Source organism: Daktulosphaira vitifoliae, unplaced genomic scaffold, assembly GCF_025091365.1.
Source record: "Daktulosphaira vitifoliae isolate Bord-2020 unplaced genomic scaffold, ASM2509136v1 Scaffold_1, whole genome shotgun sequence".
Taxonomy (NCBI): Eukaryota; Metazoa; Arthropoda; class Insecta; order Hemiptera; family Phylloxeridae; genus Daktulosphaira; species Daktulosphaira vitifoliae.
Window position 1 is genome coordinate 36819027 of NW_026099572.1, and position 23672 is coordinate 36842698.

At 28.4% G+C, this 23672-nt stretch overlaps 1 protein-coding gene and 1 non-coding gene across 3 annotated transcripts in view; one reads left to right on the forward strand and one right to left on the reverse strand.

The window, feature by feature from the left end:
• The first annotated feature begins 5902 nt into the window (after nucleotides 1–5902).
• On the forward strand, nucleotides 5903–5984 carry Trnal-aag (transfer RNA leucine (anticodon AAG)). The gene has a single exon. It is a non-coding gene; the product is annotated as a tRNA-Leu (tRNA).
• Nucleotides 5985–12009: 6025 nt separating this feature from the next.
• Nucleotides 12010–23672, reverse strand: part of LOC126903978 (homeobox protein dve-1) — a 45285-nt gene continuing 33622 nt past the window's right edge. For both annotated transcript variants that reach the window (XM_050682588.1, XM_050682597.1), the window contains 7 exons: nucleotides 19379–19715; nucleotides 18841–19195; nucleotides 18628–18750; nucleotides 18416–18554; nucleotides 18045–18337; nucleotides 15030–15389; nucleotides 12010–13391 (listed from right to left, as the gene is read on the reverse strand). In XM_050682588.1, the coding sequence (XP_050538545.1) occupies nucleotides 13053–13391; nucleotides 15030–15389; nucleotides 18045–18337; nucleotides 18416–18554; nucleotides 18628–18750; nucleotides 18841–19195; nucleotides 19379–19715 (1946 nt within the window). In that variant the 3' untranslated portion in view covers nucleotides 12010–13052. The remainder of the gene's footprint in view (nucleotides 13392–15029; nucleotides 15390–18044; nucleotides 18338–18415; nucleotides 18555–18627; nucleotides 18751–18840; nucleotides 19196–19378; nucleotides 19716–23672) is intronic.

Below are 23672 nucleotides of genomic sequence, written 5' to 3' on the forward strand. Positions count from 1 at the left end.
AGACGATTGAATAAAATCAGCGATTTGACCTGAAATGAGATATTGTTGTGTGTTTAGTCTTAAAACCAACACAGATGAACAAAATAATTAAAATAATAACAATTTTATTTATTTTCGATTAATCGCCAAATTTTATTCAACTGATGAATCACTTTAAATATTAAATGATAGTTTTTATCAATTGGTACTAATAATGGATACCGCAGAATGAATACTGTCTAACAATTCGATATCGTAAAACTATCTATTCATTCGGTTGTTTTTAAAAACTATACATACAAACGAATGTTTTTTTTTATAGTGTTTTGCAATTAATTAATTGCGCTATCGACTACAGAACTGACTACTGAATATTTTATTCGTTAATCTATTTTATTTAATCTATTCGATAGTCCTATATCATCGATACGATAATAATAATAATTCAATAACTAGATAATATTAAGTATTCAGTCAAATTTTCATTCGATAGTAATTTTTAAATGGAAACTATTAAATATAATTTTATTTATAATAATAATTTTTATTCTAATGGAATCGAACATTTTTCTCGGTACTTTACTCCAATGAAAACCATCGAATGATTTATACGATAGTTGGATAGCCAAAAATATTTATTCGCGATTAGTTTCATTTGAATGATTATTCAATAGTTTAGAAAAAAATATTGATTATATTCAGTAGTTAAAATTAATTGATATTGTCCATCACTAGATGGTACTGTCTATGTTCTATAAAATAGATGGCACAATAATTAGTTTTTCAATACCACTTATTCAGTTGGAAATATCAGCTTAAGATTTTGTGTTAACTGTGGTGGTTTTTGATACTATGACACCAGATAGCGCTAAATGTTTTGTCTGGACGACTTAGTTTTTTTGAAGAAAAACTAATTTTTAATAAATATATCAAAAAATAATACATATTTAAATATTGTAATATTTTTATCATCATAAATTATGTTGATAGAAATAATACTTTTAGAATTTTTAAAAATAATTTTTCTTGTTATTTGAATTATAGTTTTAATTATTCAAAATTAATTGTTGATAAAAATAATAAAAATTTGGCCAACTAATTACTTTGAAGAATATCTGAAAAATTATTGACATATCAAATGCAAAAAAATAAATAACAATAAAAACGGTTCGACTTCTGAAAATTTACAATAAAGTCATTGGCCCTTTTACCTAAAATCATTAATATTTTATTACTTTTTTAAAAAATACTTACTTTAAAGAAGTTTCATGAGGTAAAATTAACTTACTGTTTATAAGAACCAATCATAAATTATTTAATTATGATTTTCAAACACTGTTTAGATTTTATTTAACTTTTATTTATGTTATCTTTCCTCATTATGACATTACTTAAACAATATCACACCGTTTGGATATACAATATAATGATTAGTTTTACTTATGTTGCATTTTCTTATTAATTTATATTGATGAACCAGCATACACGTGCATAATTCAAAACATTGTTATTTATATGGAATGTAAATTGGTTAATACCTTATATAATAAGGATTTATTTATATTAATATTTAATTGATCTAAATATAATTAATTAATATTTATATTTAAGGATTTTATTTCCTATTTGAATAGATAACATTTTAAAACTTTTATAAAATGCAGATATCAAATGCGTCATCTCTGATAAATATTAAAATAATTGTTTACATTTTATATTTCAAATATATACTTGATAGAAAATTATAATGGCCCCAATTACAAATAGTGTTATTTAAAATTAAAATTTAAGTGTTTACACAAAAAAAAGGAACACATCAATGATATAATAATCATCAAGATTATAATAAATATGTGGTGCATATTTATATTCCATAAGAAGAAATAGAAAAATTTCTTGTGCATATCTTCACCCTAATTGAAAACTCTGAGGACATTCCAATGGAGAACATTTTTATCCTTAATGTTTATTATTACTTTTTTTTTTTAAATAAGCAATTTTGACATTTTTATTTTTATACCATATAGATTGTTTATAAATGAATGGTACATAATATATATTGTGCAAATTTAAAAAAAAAATAAATTTACATAAGGTTATACTTTTCAAAATAAACTTTTCTTTTGTTTGATTGAAACATGTTATTAAGTTCAACGTAGGATAATTAATAAGTGAATGGACAATTAATAATTTTCATCTTTTAAAATGGTTAATTTATATTTTGATGTTACATTCATAAAGTTAATAAATATTTGTTTTCTAAAAAATTTTCTATAATAATAACGTAAAAATATTTTTAATCAACTAACGCAAAAATTTTTTTAATCAACTAACGCAAAAATTTAAATGTATTATTTGATATTAATTTTTAATTTAATTATATTCAGTTAAATTTCTTTGATATATTTCTAAGTGATAAAATATTTTGAGTTAAACTAGGCTCTCACAGGCCAAATGGAAAGCCCTGGTAGGCAAGGGGGACTTGCTAAAGGGAGTAGGGCTCTATATTTCAAGAGAGAGCCTGCACTAACTCTGATTCCACTACTTTTTCTGTTGTAAATGAGAGTGTAATAATATTTTTTTTTCAAATAATAAAAAATAAAAAATATTTTAAATCTTAAATTTTTTTTTGTAAGAAAATAAAAGAAGTGCTCTTAATTTAAAAAAAAAATTAATACTACTTACATAAAGTGCATAATACTAAATGTAATCTTAATCATTTTAGTATCCCATAAATATTTTATTTATTTTTCAAATGTGATTTTAAATATTCATACTTTTAAAGGAGAATTGTGTATGCAATATTATATACGTCAATGCTGATTTATAAGTATGAGTATGTAACACGTGTATTTTTTAGTCAATGAACATTTTTAATGTAATGTATTGTTAATGTTAATTATATTATATTATATTTAAATTTGCTATGTTAATATGGTGTCGTGTGTATCGATTATTAATTTACTTATTATTGAAACTAATCACAACTAAGCTTTACTATACAATTGAGTAAAAGTTTATTTTAATTGATACGCGAATGAATAAATTTCCTAATATTGAGAGGGTATTATAGTTACCTTGCACATTCACAATAGTAGTTATAATCGCGTCAATATTGCTGTCAGTTGAACGCTAATGTGGAATAATCATATGGCTCTTGCGATTCTCTCGTATGAACTGTTTGTCGGACGGAGGTGACTATGGAAAAGCTTTAAATTAGCGACTGAGCAAACCACGGCAGTAAATCATATCTTAATATCGTTGTAACACAGTGGTGGAAGGTGTACGCGAGCTTTACTGGTTAGATAAATGGCAAGTTAATTCTTAGCCAACTTGCCGCCGGGGAAGCCACGTGACATAAACAATCATTTTTGATAGCGCTGCCGCTAAGGAGTTTCGCCTATAAATAAAGCCCTGGGTGTTTTAAGTCCGCCGTCCAAACCAAGTTTCGTAGGTAAGTCACCTTTATTTATGTCTTATTGCGGATTATCGAAGGCCCCGAGGTGTGCCCGCCGACGCTTCCGCTGCTGCAACCACAGTCTGAGCGGTGTTGCTTATTTTTCTACCCTTCTACGTCTTCTTCTGTGTAGAACCGAGAACAAAGGTAATTACTACACTTTGGAAGACGGAAATTAAAGCCATCACGTACTCCTTGTGCGCTTCACCAAAAGCTGAATCCTATATGTTGTTCCAATGTTTTCTATGGATAATTATTAACGATAAATTTTGATCATCCGGAAGCCTTTTTAATTGAGTTGTACATCTAAAAATTTAAGTCGGTAACCTAAATGTCTCTGATGTTGAACGACATAAAATTCTGTTCGGTATCCGATTATTAATTTCTTAGTTATGTTTAGGTAAAATGTACACGTATGTAAATATAATGATAATTTTAATGAATATAATGGGTGAAAGAAATATCATTAATTAGTTTTGTTGGAAATCTTAAAGAAATGTAATTGATATACAACTTGAATTAATAGTGTTTTTGCAAGGTGGATTTTGTGAGTTCCGGGTTCAGTGTATTTTAAACAAAATTTATTAAATTTGAATGAGCAATAGAAAAAAGTTTTACGATAAAACATTTTTTTATCTAAAAATCAGCTCTTATGCTTGTACCTAATTCATTGACTAGATCTAAAATATGCGTCATTGTCGGTTATATCAATTTAAATGGTTGTTAACTCTATCTCTCCTAAGATCTAGCTCCATTGCCATAAAATGCTCTACAGAAAAACTGAATTTCAATAAGGAGTTAATAAAGAATTATTTTTTTTTTTTGTGTATTATACATTAATAATATTAATTGACTTTCTAGTCAATCAATTAAAACTATTCTAACCTCCTAAAAATTGTACTAAAATTTCATAATAAATTTTAAGTATCAGTTAACAATTTCTTAAAATTAAATTGTACGATATTGTTTTTTATTATTTAATAGGTATGCATGAAAAAAAATACTATGTTGGGAATATATCAATGAGATATGTATAAATACATATCTTATTTATATTATTGTACTGCGGCTGTTAAATAGGAAGAGATTAAAAGGGTAGATCCCCTTCGTAAACATACCCTTGGCTCACTGAAAAATTCATTATTAAACTTGTGTAAGCTGGCAGAATGTGATGACATCAATTTAAAAGACAGAGTATATGGAGTACTTGTCTGACGAAGGAGAACACGACGTAGGTGCAATGAGGAGATTAGTGACAATAAGCGATGACGTTATAGGAGAGGTCGAAAGTTTTAAATATTTAGGATCAGTGTACAAAAGAACGGTGGTATTTACGAGGATGCAAGACACAAGTTTATGTGTGGGTCGGTGAAGTGGAGAGGAGCGTCTGGTATGTTATGCGACAAGAGGACTCCAATTAGGCTGAAAGGTAAGTTATATAAGACTATAGTGAGACCACCAATGATGTATGGTTTATAGTGTTGGGCGGCTGTCAAGGAAGTAGAGTGAAGAATGAGTGTAGAAGAGATGAAAATGCTTAGATGGAGATGAATGGAGTCACTAGAGAAGATTGGATAAGGAACGAACATTAAAGTGGGTGTTTGATTGTAGTGATAATCGTAGATAATACGAGTGAAATAGACTTAGATGGTTGGTCATGTTATGAGGAGAGAGGAATCGGAAGCTGTAAGAACAGTTATAGAAATGAATGTTGAAGGAAAAAGAGGTAGAGGCAGACCAAAAAAGAAAAGGAAAGATGTTATCGAATGCGATATGAGGACGGCTAATGTGGGAGACCGTGTCAAGTGGAAGTTTAGGATAAGGTTGGCCAACCCTAAGTAGCTGGGATAAAGGCGTAGAAAAAAAAAATAATATTAGCAAGTGATTAATTTTTATTATATTATTATATACAGGAGTAGTTAAGTTTTATAACATATTACTTATATATATATATATATATATAATATTGTTTTTTCTCGCAGTTAAAATGTAAAACGTTTACTCTAAAGTTTTAGGGTAATAAAATCATATTATAATAGTGTTCTATTAAATGAATAAGATAAAAAATATATATCTTTAGTCACAAGTTAGAATATTGTTATTAAGGGAAATATTTTCAAAGAATTGAGAAAAAAAATGGTATTAACATGATGTGTTATCTATGAAAAATTTTATATGGGCCACCATACCGTAGTTAGATAGAAATATTTTTTTTTTTCATTTTTTTTGTGGTGGAAAACTAACATTCTTTTAAGAGTAGGAGTCATTTATATTTTGGAAGGGTTATATTTTATTTTATGAACTACCTTGCGCTGTATTGATTTTTTTACGTGGAGAGTTAATTTATTCATAGAAACACTAGAAAAATGTTTTCTTTTACATCATTTTAACAAACTAGGCATTTATTTATAGCATTCATATTTTTTTTTATGTATGTAGGTTTCTTTGACTTGTGATTGCTACTTCGGTAGCGTGGCCGAGCGGTCTAAGGCGCTGGTTTAAGGCACCAGTCTCTTCGGAGGCGTGGGTTCGAATCCCACCGCTGCCAATACTTTTTTATTTTTATCTTATGTCAATGTTTTGAACAAAAGTCGAGATTTAAAACATGGAAATGTTTTCATAGAAAATAAAAGGTACAATTAGTAAAATATATTATCATTTTTGGGTAATTTCAAAAATGCGTTTAAGAAAAACTTCTAATTATTTCCGAGTTAATTTAAAATTAAAAATGTTTGAAAGGAGACGATGTTTACATAATTTCTTTTATATATTTAGTGTCGGTGCTCGATATAGCGAAGCTCAATGCAAACACGTTTTCAAAAGTCCCTTTTTATTAATTTTAGAAAAAAAAAAATTGTTTAGAAATAATATTAATAATTTGTTTCGTTTTTGATCTATGCCCGTATAATTTTAATCGTGGGACCCTAGGCAAAAGTGAGTTGGTGACTTAAAATAACAATTAATTTTAAATTAAGGATATCTAAGAAATCAAAATTAATAATTAACCTATTTGTACAACAGTAATTTTTCAACAACTAGTTATAAGCAAAATATGTTAATAGACTTCTGTTTAAGATTAAACGTATGACAATACAATTACAAAACGTTACATGTCTCTCAAGCTAACAAATTTGGATGGCAGTTAAATTTTGATCACATTATTGGGCACTTGTACTGCGTAAACATTTAATTGTTATTATAATTATGCTGTTGTAACGTTTAAAATAAAAGCGGTCGCATCGGTACGCAGCGAAGGGTTTATCTGTTGTACAGTAATAATAATAGGATTGATACCGGCGGGGACCATCGCACGGGACCGAAGGGTAATATTTTATATTTCTTAGCTGCGTGTCGGAGGGGGAAAAATAGCGGAATAAACACGGTGGAGAAGTGTGTGTTTGATCGCTGTACGCGAGGTAGTAGGGGTTCGCGCCGCGGGAGAAAAAACGAGCTACACGGCGAACGCGAGAGGACGACGCAGAGGCTGTGCGTGTACCCGAGATAAGCCCGTTACCATATAATAACGATTTCTTAGCGTTATATCATAATAATTCGCCGTGGAAGATTCCGAGACTCGTATAATGCCTTCGGGCCCGTAAATCTTAACTTTGGGCGGGACGGACGGTAGCACCTCGTGCGTGGTACAGGGACACGGTCGGCGGCGGCGGTGCTAGTCCAACGAGTTGGCGGTGTAGGTGATATGCAACGGGAGACGGTAGGAGTGTGGTGGTACCCGAGGATTAAAGATTAGTAATCTTAATGTTGGCTGCCGGTTGAATTATAGCTTTCTCGCGCTTTATATTATTATTATTATTTGCGAGCTTTCTACTGCTGCCGCCGTCGCAGCCGGTTCCCAGAGAAGATACTGTCGGAGTTTACATTATATATAAATATAATAATAAATATAATAATATATACTATATTTTTGCTACTCCGGTAAAGAGCTTTATATTTGCTCTTGTATCGCGTTTCTCCAAAATTATTTTGTCACTTTTTAGTAGCCATTTAATATAATTTAAGAATGCTCGCCAGTCATTAATTCAAAAGAGCATTGTCGGTATATACTTTTCTTTGTGTCTATCTCGTTCGCCTTTATAAATCGTTAAACAAATAAAAAGATGTTAGACATTTTCAGTCTATGCGTTTTGACTCGTCATTATTCGCGTCAAATAACATTTTTAATAAGTTCTTAAGGCGTGTCTCTAACTGTTTGAATAAATATTGCAATTATTTACAAAATGAAAAACTCAATGTTAAAAGGTTTTCTAACAAATGTGAAATATAAGTTTTATTCGAAAAAAAATAATTGGAATTATTATTTTCTACAATATTCATAAGTTACAAAAACACATTGTTGGCTTAACATCGTAGAATTATTGGCGACACAGATTAAAAACGGGCACTTGTCGTATAAACAAGTCGAGCTTAAAAGAAGATGAAAATTCAAGAAATTATAAAAGTGAAAACTTAAAATGGAGTTATTGTGATTGATAAATCTTGCTTTGTTAAAATATTTGATTAATTTATTTTCATTTTCGTATAACATCCTTTTTTAATATGGATTTCAGTTTACCAACTCAAGGGAAAGGAATAAAGACCCTGGACTGTTAATAATTGAAAATTCCTGTTTATTAAAATATTTGTTAATAATAATTTAAATGACAATATAATTAAAAAAATATAAAACGGTTAATGTATTGAAATCGGTATATTTGTTAATATAACAACAATTGAAGATTGACAATTAAATATATAATACGAATGAATTGCGCACCCTTACTATAAATACGCGTACAGCGTTTTCCTACCCTCGTAAGTACCGCGAGTTGTTTCATACGACTGGCGCGGTGTGATTGGAAACGAAATAAATGTGTAAAAGAAACATCATACACGGTGATAAATATTGAATTTGGTTTCTGCTGTAGATATCGGACGTGCTGGGTGGTAGGGGTAGAAGAGGTTGGTGGCTACAGGTTTTCGGGGTCGCGAAGAGAAATATCGCCGGGTTGAACATAACGCGCGAACGAGCCCAGCGATACAAAAGGTGAAATCCGCGCGTTGGCATTAACAACGGCGCTACGGAGATAAACAATAAAGCCGAGCTGTGAACTTTGCGTTCAAGTCGATTTTAAACGGGAACTTTTAAACCTTCGCCGCCGTTTACACTCGACGAACTTGTCTCCTCAAGTATTTCATCACGGTTTATTTACCACTACCCTTCCTCGCCCGGCTCTTTTATGGCGGCCAAAACGGTGTAGGGAAGGATTGTCGGCGTGCTCTCTTGATATACGCGGCTCGCGTGTCTTTCTATCCGACTGCGACAGGCTGCGGATATTTCTCACGACCCGATTATAATAACAACAAAATTGCGGTTTTACACACCGAACGCCGCCGTCTCATAAGACTATTATTACCTTACCTCTTGCTCCTTACCCCCGTGCAACCCTCAAGTACCAGAGTTTGTTCGTTTAACAATGTATTTCTTCGACAAAATTAATCCGCATCAACGTTACGCTTAAAACAGTGTATCTTAAGTATATTATCTCTCGAATGAACTGCGACCGAAAAAAGCTTATACTAAACCCGTTTTCTATTGTCTTCCCAAAATTTTTACTTTTGTCGGTGAATAGCAGCACAGAGACACGTGGGCAATGTAGAATATAATGCTTTTAGCTAAGTACGTTTCATACTCCAGTTGCCTTCATTATTACCTGATGAATAATTTCATGTTTGAAACTAGTCACACTACCTTAAAAAATAATAAACAATAGAACGGTGAAATTCTAGTTGTACTTTTAAAATCATTTTTATAATATATCAATTATTTTTAAAATAGTGTTTTTGTATCAATTATGTTATAGTTGATAGAAAAACACGTTCTGTTTCTAAATATAATCTAATAACAAGTCAAAAAAACGTGTTAACTAGACCAGCCTTGATTCTTATAACTGACTGTCAAGTAAATAGCGGATTTTCAAAATACTTATTTAAACTTACCATTAAACTAGTTTCGAGAGTTGGAGCCAGCCATTCAAACGTCTAAAACATTTAATTGTTAAATAAAACATCTTAGTGTTAAAAGCAAACAGAAAATGTGCGTTTAAAACGAAGATTTATAAAAGCTTACTTTGTATTCTATCGTTGGAACAAAATTCTAGTTCAACCGTTAATAATCAAGTTTATACATAGTAAACTTTTGATAAAGTTTATCTAAACTTAAGAAACACCTTGTGAGTAGATCTTAGTTGAGTTATTAATATAGGTTTTTTTTTTGCGAAAAGAAGATTTTTATAACTATTATAGCAATTAACACATACTTACTGTTTTTGTAATTCATTCTTATGACTNATCTAAACTTAAGAAACACCTTGTGAGTAGATCTTAGTTGAGTTATTAATATAGGTTTTTTTTTGCGAAAAGAAGATTTTTATAACTATTATAGCAATTAACACATACTTACTGTTTTTGTAATTCATTCTTATGACTGCATTAACTTTGTAGGCTTAATATTAGATAACAGTTCACAATTAACGTCCAAGTTAATTATTAAAGTATGTTATTATTAAAGCCTTACTAGAGTCCCAGCTAGTCAATATTCTATAATTATAGTCGATAATTTTTCCATATATAGAGTGGTTCATTTATCATTAACAACTTAATTAGTCGAAAAATAAAAATAATAATAATATAATTCTCTCACCCAGTTATAAAAATATTCATAACTCAAGAACTACTAATTCAAAAGTTATCAACGACCAGTTATTTCCTTAGTGGTTCATTTTCTATTAAAGTGTTAATTATGCATGTTGCTACTTTATAAAATAATGTTGACACTTTTGTATAGTATAAGAAATGAACATAAAAATTTTCCATGTCTGATAAAATAAGAAAAATATGTAACTAAAAGAAACCGAAACAAAAAAAAAATTGTTAATATTATTTTTATTTTTCCATTAATTATGTGGTCAATGATAAAACAATCATCCTGCTTATACTAAGAAAGTGTATAAAAAAGGGTATAGGTTCTTCACAATTTTTTTTTTAATTTGAAATGAAATTCAATTCATTAACTCAGTTTTATTTAAATATTTGGAGATGGCAACAGTTTAACTTTAACACATATTATGTAGTATTGTTACGCCTGAAATTTTAATTGGCTTTTTTTAACTTTGAAATGTATTAATTTATTTTTATACCTTTTAAATTCATTAAAATTTGACATTATTGTAAATTCTCTTAGAATTGTGTTTTTTTCATCTATTTATGAAAAAATATTTATTAAAACTTTTCAAAATTTAATGCAAATTAAGAGCTAGCCGAATGGTGTAATTGGAAAAACTTATTTGCTTCAATGGATATACGTGTATTATGTCCCTTCAAACAAAAATTCTCGTAACTAACATTTTTACTATTATTCTGAAGTTTTTTAATTTTTAAACAACCTATATTTTTTATATTTATTATTTGAATTTTATTTTTTGTTAGATGAATTTTCGATTATTAATGAAAAAGCGGTTATTTTGTGGGAATATGCAATAAAATGTGTTTTTTCATTAATATATATGATTATTATTTTTCTGAAGACAATCTGGAAAATGAAAAATATTTGAAAACAATCCTTTTCATAGAGGTGAAGAAATATTGACCAATTCATTTTTTAACTTATAACTTATTAATTATTTTAATAATAATTTGTTTTTATTTAGTATGATGTTTTCGTTATTCAGTAAGTATTTTCTAAAAAAAAATATAACAACTTTGATCAAAGAAGAAATTGTTCTTAGTAGTACCCACAACATATTATATAATAAATATTTTTCAATTAATTTATTATGTCTAAATTTAATTGTGGATGTGATGCTTTTAATTTTAATTATTCGATTAAAAATACTATAAAACATACCTCATTGAATTCCTACTAGAACACTTACTCAATTCAGTAGATTGAGAAGTTATAGTTAAAATTTGAATCTCATAAATAAAATTTTATTTATTTTATAAAACTAATTACAATCTTGAAGTATTCAATATCTTATTTAGAGTTTACCGAGGGAGATGTTGTTTCAACAGTATAAAATTAAAATAATAAAAATGTTAATCAAATATCCACGTCCGTTCGATGTTTTTATAAGACTATATCAAATCCTTCAATCTTTTACTCTAAACCACGTTTTGTTTTGCTAAGATTTCTTTAAAATAAAAATAAGAAGCTTGTACCACTCTACAAACGTTGACTTTTTTAAATACAATTTTAAATCTTTATTTATAAACATTTAAAATAACATTGTTTAAATTATGGATTATGTTTTAAATTACGTTTGTTATAGTCACCATTTTCCCTTGTACTAAGCTAATTTTTATTTCTTAAGCTCTTCAGAATTAAAAATACACGGCGGGAAATATAGCTTGCAAAAACTTATTTAAATCAGTATTGAATTCTTATAACATTATTCATAAAACATTGTCATTTTATCTTACCCCAAAAAGTATCTGTTACTTATATATCAATACTGTATGGAGTAAAAGCAATATAGGATAATTAAAAATAAAAACACTACATTGTTTCCCGTCGAAATACCTTGTATTTGATGAACTTGGAAAAATTATACAATTAGGTATTTAAAAAAAATTAATGATAATTAGGTTATTTTATTTATTTTCAATCTAGTAAAAACAACTTAAATTAAAATAAAAACAACGCTTAAACGCTTATCCAACAAAACCCTAAACAACTATTCAAAAGCTAACTTAGTACTATATAAATGTAGTTTTTTTTTTATATTTGACATATTAAATAATACAGAACTTAACTATACAGTATTTGTTCAAAACAGTTTTTTAAATAGTAATAAAAAAAAATAAAATAAATCTTTGGTTTCGATGATGTAGATGAATGCCCTATACTATATCGCTTAAAGTTAAATTAATAGACCTTACTCTAATAAGGTCTTAAAATGTGCACTAAGAAATTATATAAAACAGATATAGCGATGATGATGTAATTTTAAAATAATTAAACAACAAAAACAAACAATAACAAACTAAAAAAAAACAAATAAAATAATCAAAGCAAGAGATCATAAAAGTCCAATTTATTGTTTAATGAATGTAGTGTACGAATTAGAACGCTTAGTTAATTAACCAAAATCAAAATAACATACTTATTATAATCTATTATTTTTCCTTAACCATTCATATTAATTAGACTTTCAATGTTGCATAATCGCTTATGTGTTCAAACTAAGTATATTAGTGATAATAAAAATCAACATGTAACATGTAAATAGTTTTCTTAAAATAAAACAATACTGAAAACAATTGCGTCAAAATTTACAATTTTTTTTAACAAGTTTTTTTGACGACAGGAAAAGAAATGAGTTCTACAAATGTGTAGACAGGAAATACAAACCGTTCTTGACTAGTGTAGTATCTAGAAGAGGAGATAATTTTCAAAAATAACCGAGTAATACACAGCCGTGGTAGATGATGTTAGAAGATGGAATAAAGAAGAGTTGACAGGTGCAGCAATAAATATCTATTAAGGACGCGTTACTTCAGTTTTGCAAACGTGTTCATTTTGAAGTTCTTGAGTTATGTGGCGCCCTCGAAAATGTATCTAGTCATGGCTGAGGTAAGTGGGCATAGTGAACTGATCTTTTGGCGATATAGCATCGTACAAAGACATTTTTAGCCTTTTACATTTGGCTCGGCGGTTTTTGAACCAAAATTGTACGTTCTTTGACTCGAGCCTGGGAAACTTTTGCCGATATGGCATACGGTTTAATTCGTCAGTATATTTAGCAATTAGGCTGTGCGATGGATGAGTATTGTGCTCAAACCATTGTTCAAGTCTTGGAACTTCACTGACCGGGTCGATAAATGTTCGATTTCGTTTCCGACGCTCTTCGGCCAACGCTGACAAATTAAGGCCGGCGACATTAGCAGCTGACGATATCTGTTAACACACATCAATAAAAAAAATTATTACGAGCATTTTGTGGTGATCAATTACAATTAACGGTATACGCTAAGATTGTTCATTTTTCATGTCAAATAAATAATTTTACACTCGAAATGTGTGATTTTGCGTTAAAAAAAATTAATAAAATAAAAAGAAACAATAAAAACATTAAGATCGATAGATGGTTAGTTAAATTTTAATTAGAATTGCATAATCGAATGTTGAGTAGACTTTAAATTTTAAATTTATTATTACGTATTTGCTTGAACTTTTTATTGTATGTTTCAAATATTAATATAAAGTATTATTAAAACATTAATAATATAATATTAATGTTGGAATTCGGATGGCTTAATGAGTAGTGTGTTCAATAACAATAAATCAGTACTTATCGATTAGCTACCTGTTATAAACTTCAATTGTACAATAAGAATTTCCAAAGGAAATATAACTTCTTTAATCATAAGAAATTCAAAGTTATAATGCTTTAATTTCTTAGATTGTTATCCTAGATCAATCTTTCTTGCTTTTTTATTTTATATCTTGCTTTACTTTTAGTTTGTCAAAATGTAACGGTCAGGCTTTTAGAAATTTAATGAAATACTATTTAATTTACAATATTTATTAAAGCTTTTTCTTGATGAAGTATTTTGAATTTAATTTTACGTTTTAAATGTTTACACACGAATAAACATAAAATTTACAAGTTATGATTTTCATTAATCAAAAAAAAAAAAAAAAAAAATACTAATTATTCTCATTACAAATATTGGAAAATTTCTAATAAAAGTTCTTATTTTGCTCTATATTTATTTATTTATACAGAATAGTCCATGATGTTTTGACAAATGAAATAATCACTAATTATAATAAATAGAATAATTTATAACGAAATATTTTGAATTATAACAATATATACATTAAATGAATACTTTATATTATTTTTTAAAAATCAAAAATATATTTTAATTTTTAAATCAAAAGTAACGGTTTTTTTTATAGAAATTCTGATTGGCCAATAATAGTATTAAATGAGTATTAACTAAGTTTTAAGCATTTTAATACATGGAGTGTATCTGTAGTGCGATAGGAGTATAAACATACATCAGTACAAACTGTACCCACCCATGGCACATACCTAATTTTATTTTTTAAATAAAAAAAAATGATTTTTTATTAGTAATAAAAATATTATTTTAACGTAGTCTTAAAATGCATAAATTATTAAACTAGAAGTAAAGCAAAAGTTATTAGATTTGTCAAAATATTGTGAACTTTTGTATATGATCAACAATTTATATTTAGGTGTTTTTGGTAAAATAATTTCTAGTGTTTGGGTTCCTGATAAACATTATTAGAACCATGTTCAAGAAGACTTCTAAACCTTTTGTTAATTTGCAGCTTCTCCAAATAAACAAAACACGCAAATTTTTATTCATTATAAATACGACTCTTGCATTTACAAGGAGATTATTTTCCCTAGTTATTCCTTCGAGTGTCTATTTAAACGAGCAACAACGCGTAATTATCTAGCTATAAATCTACTCATAGAGTTCTAGATTTTTTTATTTAAAGAAATAACAAACATGTGCTAAGTAAAATGTAATCAGAATAAAAATGTTTTTATCAAACCTGTGATTGCTGCGATTGTGGTGGAGGAGTATCGGATTGAGGTCGCCGTCCCATGTTAAAACCAGGTAAACACTGGCTCATATACATAAAACTGTGGTTAAACATTGAGTTGGGTACAATCGGGAAACCTGGTCGAACAATTGATTGATTTAAATCAGCTGGTGTACCGTGAAACATTGTCGGGGTAACCGAGTGTCTAATGGATAGTTGGTCCGGGCTCGATGTTTCTTGTTTACAACTTTCTGCGTCCGACCCGTCATCTTCCATGTCCTCATCGAAATCTTCTTCGTCATCATAATTATTATTATTTAGTCCAGTTGTTTTTTCTTTATCTGGCGGCTCCTCTTTGATTACCATTACCTTTATAAATGCAATTAATAGAATGAAAAAAAAAATGATTTTCACAAAAAGCATATCAATAGAATTTTATTGGAATCATTTTTTTTTATAAAAATTGTTGTGTGAGTTTTAAAATTATATATATTTTTTGAAAGTAGCACTATTTTGAGATATTTTTCTGAATTCCTAAATTAAATGTTTTTTCGATTTTTGGTGACGACAGGTGCAACTAAATTAATATCAGGTTCTTTTGACGTATTGATCATTAAATCAATCCAATATAAATTTTCACGGACCGACACAAAATATCACACTATCACAAAGCCAATACCTTCGTAGTTTCGCGTCGAAGCTAAAAATTGATGACACTTAAAATTGTTTTCGTGACGTTAAATATTGTTAAAAAGTAATAATGATAAATTATCATTATAAAAAACAGTTTCAAAACTCAATTTGAAATATTTTATTTATTACTCTTGAGTGTTACTTTTATCAAACCAATCTTTTAGGGAGGTATGTTCTGATAACTTAAAATTTATCCCGCTCAAAAATTAAGAAATGTAATATAAATTGTTAAACAAATGGTATTTAGAATGTTGGATTCGTTGCTCGAATAATCCGATTGACCTGGTATAAAAAACCTGATCGCTTGGGCTTAATTATGTTGATTGAAGGTCAGGTGGAGCGTTGGGGGTGATCAACATCCTGAACATGCTGTGATCTAAATTATTTGGCAGAATGTATTTATGTTTTATGTTCTCAATTAAATCATTTGTGGTCATCAAATATTGATTTATCATTTATATGTTAAAATGAAAAATTTGTGATAACAATTATCACATACATTTACTATACTTACTAGAGTCCAAATATAAGTGACGAGTAAAAAAAAAGAAATTTATCATCACTAAATCCAATCCCCCACCGATGAACTTTTAAATATGCCACTGATGGCTTGGAATGGGACAAAATTTGTGAATTTGTAAATGGAACGGGCGGATCAGGCTTTATATTGTGTATTGTTGGACTGAGTCTCAAAATTAATGTTCATTTAGAACTCTAATAAATAGTTTATACTGTATTGTGTTTATATTATATTATAAAGACAAACAGTGACCCACAGAAAATTTTCAACGAATCTATCCACCACTGTTTTCTTAATTTATAAACTTATTTTTTATTGTATACACAATAAAATAAATATGAACTAGATAAATAAATAAATATAAAATAAAGTAGAATACGCACTAAGAAAGTTTTCTGAGAATAAATTAAAAAAATTGTCTATATATATATATATACAGGGTGGCCCACCACTCACTGACAACTTAAATAACTTTTGATCCAGTTAATATTTTTAGTTGATTTTTTTTTAAAATAATAGTTATACGTTAGGTCTATAGCTATATCTCAATAATTAATTTTTTTACATTTTATTAAAAATATTAATTATTTTTAAATTTTAAATAAAATGTAAAAAAAAAATCTAAGATAGCTATTTTGTAGAGTAGAATTTAAGAAAAATTTTAGTAAAAAAATATCTTATTAATATTCAGTAGTAAATATTCTGTAGCGTTTTGAAGTTTGTGAAAATTTGAATTTTCATGTACTATTTTACGGTATTAAACATTGAAATACGTATTGAGAAAAGGACAGAAGAAAACGCTATCTTTTCAATATACTTTTGAATGAGAGTGATAAGTAATAATTGCCTTATCTAATTTCTTATCATGGTATTTATGCCAAGTTTGTAATGTATACACACTATCATCATATGTATACACAGTAATCATGAAAAGATAGCGTTTTCTTCTGTCCTTTTCTCAATACGTATTTCAATGTTTATAACCGTAAAATAGTACATGAAAATTCAAATTTTTACAAACTTCAAAACGCTACAGAATATTTACTACTGAATATTAATAAGATATTTTTTTACTAAAATTTTTCTTAAATTCTACTCTACAAAATAGCTATCTTAGATTTTTTTTTTACATTTTATTTAAAATTTTAAAATAATTAATATTTTTAATAAAATGTAAAAAAATTAATTATTGAGATATAGCTATAGACCTAACGTATAAATATTATTTAAAAAAAAAATCAACTAAAAATATTAACTGGATCAAAAGTTATTTAAGTTGTCAGTGAGTGGTGGGCCACTCTGTATATAATAATAATATATATTATATTATAATATATTATGTAATATATTATTACCACAAAAATAATAGAAAAGTAAAAGAACAAAGCATGTTCAAAAAAATTTTTCTTTTAATTAAAAATTTTATGTATGTATTTAAAAACGCTTATTTAAAACTAAAAATCATTTAGCTCTGTGTCACAAAAATTACTAAAAATCGCGGATACGTATTTCGGGAACAATGTTACCATTTTATCAACGCTAAATGCATACTGACATACGTCATCTTGCAACTGGATGATTCATATATAATCTAATATTCTATAATATCATTTTATGTTTAAAAAAAAACTATAGTCACTTATTATGTGAGTTAAGAAAATATCAAGTTCGTTTGACAGATATTTTTTTACTGATTTCATTAAATCAGTTAATTAGAAGGTCGTCATTGAAAGTAAAATATTAAATTTGAATTCGTAAAATGTCATTGCTACTAGAAAATAAAATATTACTAAATAAAAGTATAAATGTACCTTATGTTCAGAGCTGAGTTGAGAATTGCGAGATTGCGAACGAGGGGATTCTATATCTCCATTACTGAATCTTCCATGTGTAGTTAGAGATATTGGCTGTTCTGAGGGGGGGCTCATAGGTTTTACGTCTTCTTCATCTCGACTCTCTTCGAATTCGTCATCATCATCATTTTCGGCATCACTTACTGAACCTTGGCCGCTGTATGATTTTCCACCATGTTCACTCGGACTTCTACTTTTGCAGTAACCATTCACACTGCAATCGTTATTCGACGGATTTGTTTCGTTAGCGCCTAAATTCATTTCGAAGAAAAAATTTTAGCATACGATCATGATACAAATACAAATTAGAATAAAGAAAACAGACTTACTAGGTCCCGTACTACGCACTTCAGCGCGTTTTTGTGCTGCTCTGGCATTTTTAAACCAATACACAACATTATTCACATCTAGCGGCTTACGGCCTTTTCGCGATTCTAAATTATTAAGTTCACTTACATATTGATGAATCTGTTTATGTACAAAAGAAAATTATTAAATTATTGACAAATGTTTAATGGAGAATTTTATTATGTACACTTACTTGTTGTCTACTGGGATGAGGGTTTTCTGCAAACCATGCTTGTAACTTAGGAAGTTCTAGTTCTGTGTCGAAACTTGTTCGCATACGAGTTTTCTGTGCTTGAAACTGATTGTGAGTTACAGACTGAAAAAAATATGATGTGGTGTCAATGCAATTATTTTTATTTCTATTCGTCATTGTTTAATGAAAAATAGTATTTTTACAAAGGTATACCTGAAGTCCTAGTGGCTTATTTTCATTCTTAGATATAATGCAATCCGAAAGATTATCCTGGAGGTTTGTTTGTCTTGGAGATGAGCCGTTACGATAAAATAAATCTCTGACCGATTGTGATAATACCGATTGTTGAATTTTAGGGATTACGGAAGAAGATTGCATTATCCACCATTGTTCGAATTTTTTGTACAAATCCTCTGGTATATCTGGACAGGCTTGTCCTACTTTCATCATTTGTAATATTATGGCTTCATCGAGTGGACATCCTGAAGAAGCTAATTGTGTTTGACTTTGAACTAAAAGCAACTTGAGTAGTTTTTCTTTCAAATCCGTAAATCTATTTTTCGACTCTCTAAAAAATGTAGTTAAACATTAATTTTCATTTGTTCGTATTACACATAAAAAGGAAACTGATTAGTTGAAAAGATTTTTAATATTAATTGTGGTGTGCCTAATGATCTAAGAATTATAAAAATTGAATACTGTAGACGTTTGTTTCAACTATCCCGGTCTCCCTTCGTGTGTAATTACTTACCTGAATACTAGTATTCTAAGAGTAGCTAAAGTAGTTAGTTCTCCTAAAACGTCACTGACAGTCAATACAGGATCCTCAGCGATTGAATCTAATTCTAGCGGTAACCAGTTTTTTAATACAACTAGTCCTTTTGAAGCAGCTGCAATATCTTTAGAATATCCAAGTCTTATTAACGCAGCTTCGGTTAGATCTCTAAATGCAGTGTTATTGGGAATAATGACAAATCTATCTAATTCGACATGTCCTTTTGAACGATTAACTGTAGAATAATATTTTTGACTCCATTGGTATACATGATTTATAGACTCTACTACACAATGTACCGGAATAGATTTTGCTAAAACAAAAATTAATGATTGAACTTAATAATTTTTTTTAAAATACATATAATAATAATTGAACATTCGTGGCTAATATTTTTTTAAATTAAAATAATAAATACTAAAATATTTAAAATATCGTTTTAAATTGTTTAGTGTTTAATTAATATTTTTAGTATAATTTTCATTTTAATTTATACATATATTTTGAAATCTTTGTTATGGAAAACGTATTTTAATCGTATTAAACTTATAAAATTGAAGATATAATTTTTTTCTCTTATTTTGCAAAATTATTTAAATACCAAAATATGAACAGTATTTTTTTTCAAATTTTAATACAAAATATAATTAATGTGAAGAAAGCTGCCACTCACTCGTCAAATTTCAGAGTTAATATTTCATGAAAGTATTTAACTCTTATCAAGATTGTTTTTTTTACTATATGTAATATACAAGTAATTTTGAAGATGTACAATTGTTTACAGACCATGCTGAGTACATTTTATGATTATACTGTCGATACATTTTGTGTTTTTTTTTTTTTTGTTTACAAAATAATTACAGCTTGTAATAAAATATTTTATGTATTTGTCAAAAATACATTTTGTGTTGAATGTTGATAAACTAATAACATTTATGTATGTTTCATTTATATTATCAGTTTTATATTATTTGAATTATTTTTGAAACGGCTATGGAAGTTACAATTACTACAATGTAGTGCAAATGATTACGTTTTATACAAATAAATACACGTAAAATTTAGGAATTGTGATGTAAACATGCATGTTCGATTAAATCATTGTAAAATGATTTAATGCTTGTGTATAAAGCTTTATCGAGTATAAAATTGGAATTGAGTTTCTTCAGAAGTCGCCTAACGAAGGGTTCAAGTGACGTTTCACTTACCGAAGCGTTTTCCTGAGATAAAGTCGTCATCGTCATCCGGCGTTTAATACAATATTTATTCTATACCGTTTGAATAAGCCTCGCTCCCGGATTTTCCGCTAAAACGGAGAAGATGACACTTTGGAAAAACTTTTCAAAACCAAAAGTTGACAGCCCGATAAACAATACACAGGGTTTCGGTGTAGTATATCGTACGTGTCTATCTGACTGTTGGGGTGGCGGGTCTCTTTATAGAGATGTACCTACTCAAAGCATTTTCCATTATTAGCTAAAGCTGTTTTTCTCTTTCGGCTGATGACAATAATAAGCTCTTATCAGAAACCGTTTTCAGTCTTTGTTGGCGCTTGTATACAAATAACCGGATTGGTATTGCCCGGGCGTGTGGTTCTGCTTTTGGACGTGAGTTAGCGGAGAAATAAAACGGAAATGAAAAACAGAAGTTACAGTATTTGTTGTGCGAGTTAAAAAGAGGAAAGGGTGGATAGGGACGAAAGGGAAAAAATAATATTCAAATGAATGGAAGGGGAATGGAAACACCACCTTATCTACGTTTAAGAAGAAAATTTTTTAACAGATTTAATAACTACTGTCGCGTAGCTATATCGTGTGAAACTGTTATCTCTTATATTGATTTGTGTGACTGCTGTTCTTTATGCTTTTAAAAAGAAACCACATCTCTAACTAAGGCATTGAGAGCATTGTGTTAAATGCCAGTGAGGTTTGCCACCGGAAACGCGCGAATCCGGCGCGTAATGTATAAGTTACAAATGTAATGTAGTCAGTGTGGGATGAGTTTTTTAAAAAGAGAATTGCAATGATAGGTTTTTATCAAAGAACTACCATATTTTTTATTCGATCGAAAGTTAAAAGAGTATAACATTTCTTAACAGCTCTTTTCGTGATGGTATAATTCACAATAATATTTTTATTTAAGAAAAAGTAAATAAGCGTAAAAGTGAATATATTGTCACAGTTATTTGGTGTATATAAATTGACTTAATAATTTTGTCGATAAATAATTAAATATAATATTATTTAAATGTTATAAATTAATGATTGATAATTATACAAAATAAATAAATAAAATACTAAAAAAAATGTTAATATCTTTTAGTTACACATAGTTTTTGATTTATCAATTAATAATTACTACTTAGAATCATTCCTTATAACTTAAATGGATATCAACTTTCATTTTTTTAAATGGAAACAAACATATTTAACTAGCTTATAAAATAGAAAATAATTTAATTAAGAAAATGACTAGTCGATAACAACTTTTAAAGTTATTCTCATTTTTGTACCTAGACGAGACAAAAAGCACGGAAAATTATAAACTAGCTTATTTTTTAAATCTAATTAAAAACGGGTCGATAGCGACTTTAGACCAACATTTTAGAAGTTGTTGACATATTTATATCTAGGGGAAAGGAACAATACGGGCGAAAAATGTTTAGTTATAAAAATAATATAGCTCACTCTTCACCACCAGTCAATACATTGAATTGTTAGTAACTTCCAAAATACTGGTCCAAAAGTTGATATCGACTAGTCATTTTCTTAATTAGTTTATTTTCTATTTTATAAGCTAGTTAAAAATGTATGTTGCCATTAAACATAATAAATTTGGGTCATAAGTCATAAGGAATGATTCTAAAAAGTAATTATTAACTGTAAATCAAGGAATATATATAACTATAAGAAATCAATTTTTTTTTCTATATTATTTTTGTTGAGAATATTTGAGTGGTTTATGATTCCGTATATTTAAATTTAGAAGTAAAAATATATTTTAGTTTAATAAAATTTAAAAAAGTCACAACTAAAATATTGTTAATAATTATAAATTGTGCCACAAAAAAAGTTTAAATGAGGCATCGTGATTTTTCACGTGTTTTTTTTAGATTATAATATATATGACATTTTTTATTAACGCATTATGATTATTATTTTTTATAAGCGTTATTTTATTAGTTAGTTTAAAGACACTGTGTAAATAGTTTACAAATTATAAAAGTAGTTTTATAGTATCTTACAAGCAGGGGAAAACAAATTCAAAATTGAATTAAAAAATACGTTAAAATGTTGAAGATTTTTTTACTGTACTATATAATGACTATTAAAATGCATAAGACAGAAAACCATAAGAAAGGGGTATCATTTAAAGCTACATAGAGCTTATTCTAACTGTGCTGAATGAGCGGTGAAGTAGTCGTTAAGTACTTTGATCCTAACGATTCGTTGATCCCATATACATATACGCGCGTGTGTGCCTAGGAACTAAATGTAATGGGCAACAGATTCGCTGTGAAAAGAGGATTAAAAAAAGAAATAGGAAAAAAGTACTTGTAGGATGCATAAAGAGAGACGGAGAAAAAATCGCAAGCTGAATGAAAAAAGATAAGTCGAAAGGATTAAGCCAAGCATACACTGCCAAAATACGAAGGGATTTACCAAGCGTTTATGCTGCTAGAGGAGTAGAGATGGAGAGATAGGACGAGTGAAAAATCTATATTAATTCTCTCAGTACCGGAGGCTGAAAGGTTTAACACGTTCTCGCTAAAGGCCACAAGAAGAGAGTACCAGGGGGATAAAGGTTGCATTGTTAAAACAATTCAACCTCATCCCTTCATTCGCATGGTTCAGTGAATGTTAAACTTTTCAGAAACGAAGATTAGCAAACTGGTAAAATCATTTGAATCCATTTGTTTAACATTCATCATAAGTTATTCGGATTATGTCCCAAAGTAAATGGTAAAGATATTATTAAGTCTTAACAATAGTAAGTTCTTTCGATAGGTAATGCTTCTAATTAGTCAGTTGTTTTATGTGCAACTACAGTACGTTAAAGTTTTGAAAGTCGTTACTACTATTGCTTTCTGTCCCAAATGTTTTACAATAGCTCGACGCAATGAGATTATGACACTGTTGTTTGATTTTTATATAATTTGAAGGAAAATAAAAAACGACGAAAAATTCCTAAGATATCACGCTTAGTAGTTCCGCAATCCGACTTTAAGGAATGATGACGATTTCCGTAATTCGGCAATGCTTTTCGTGGT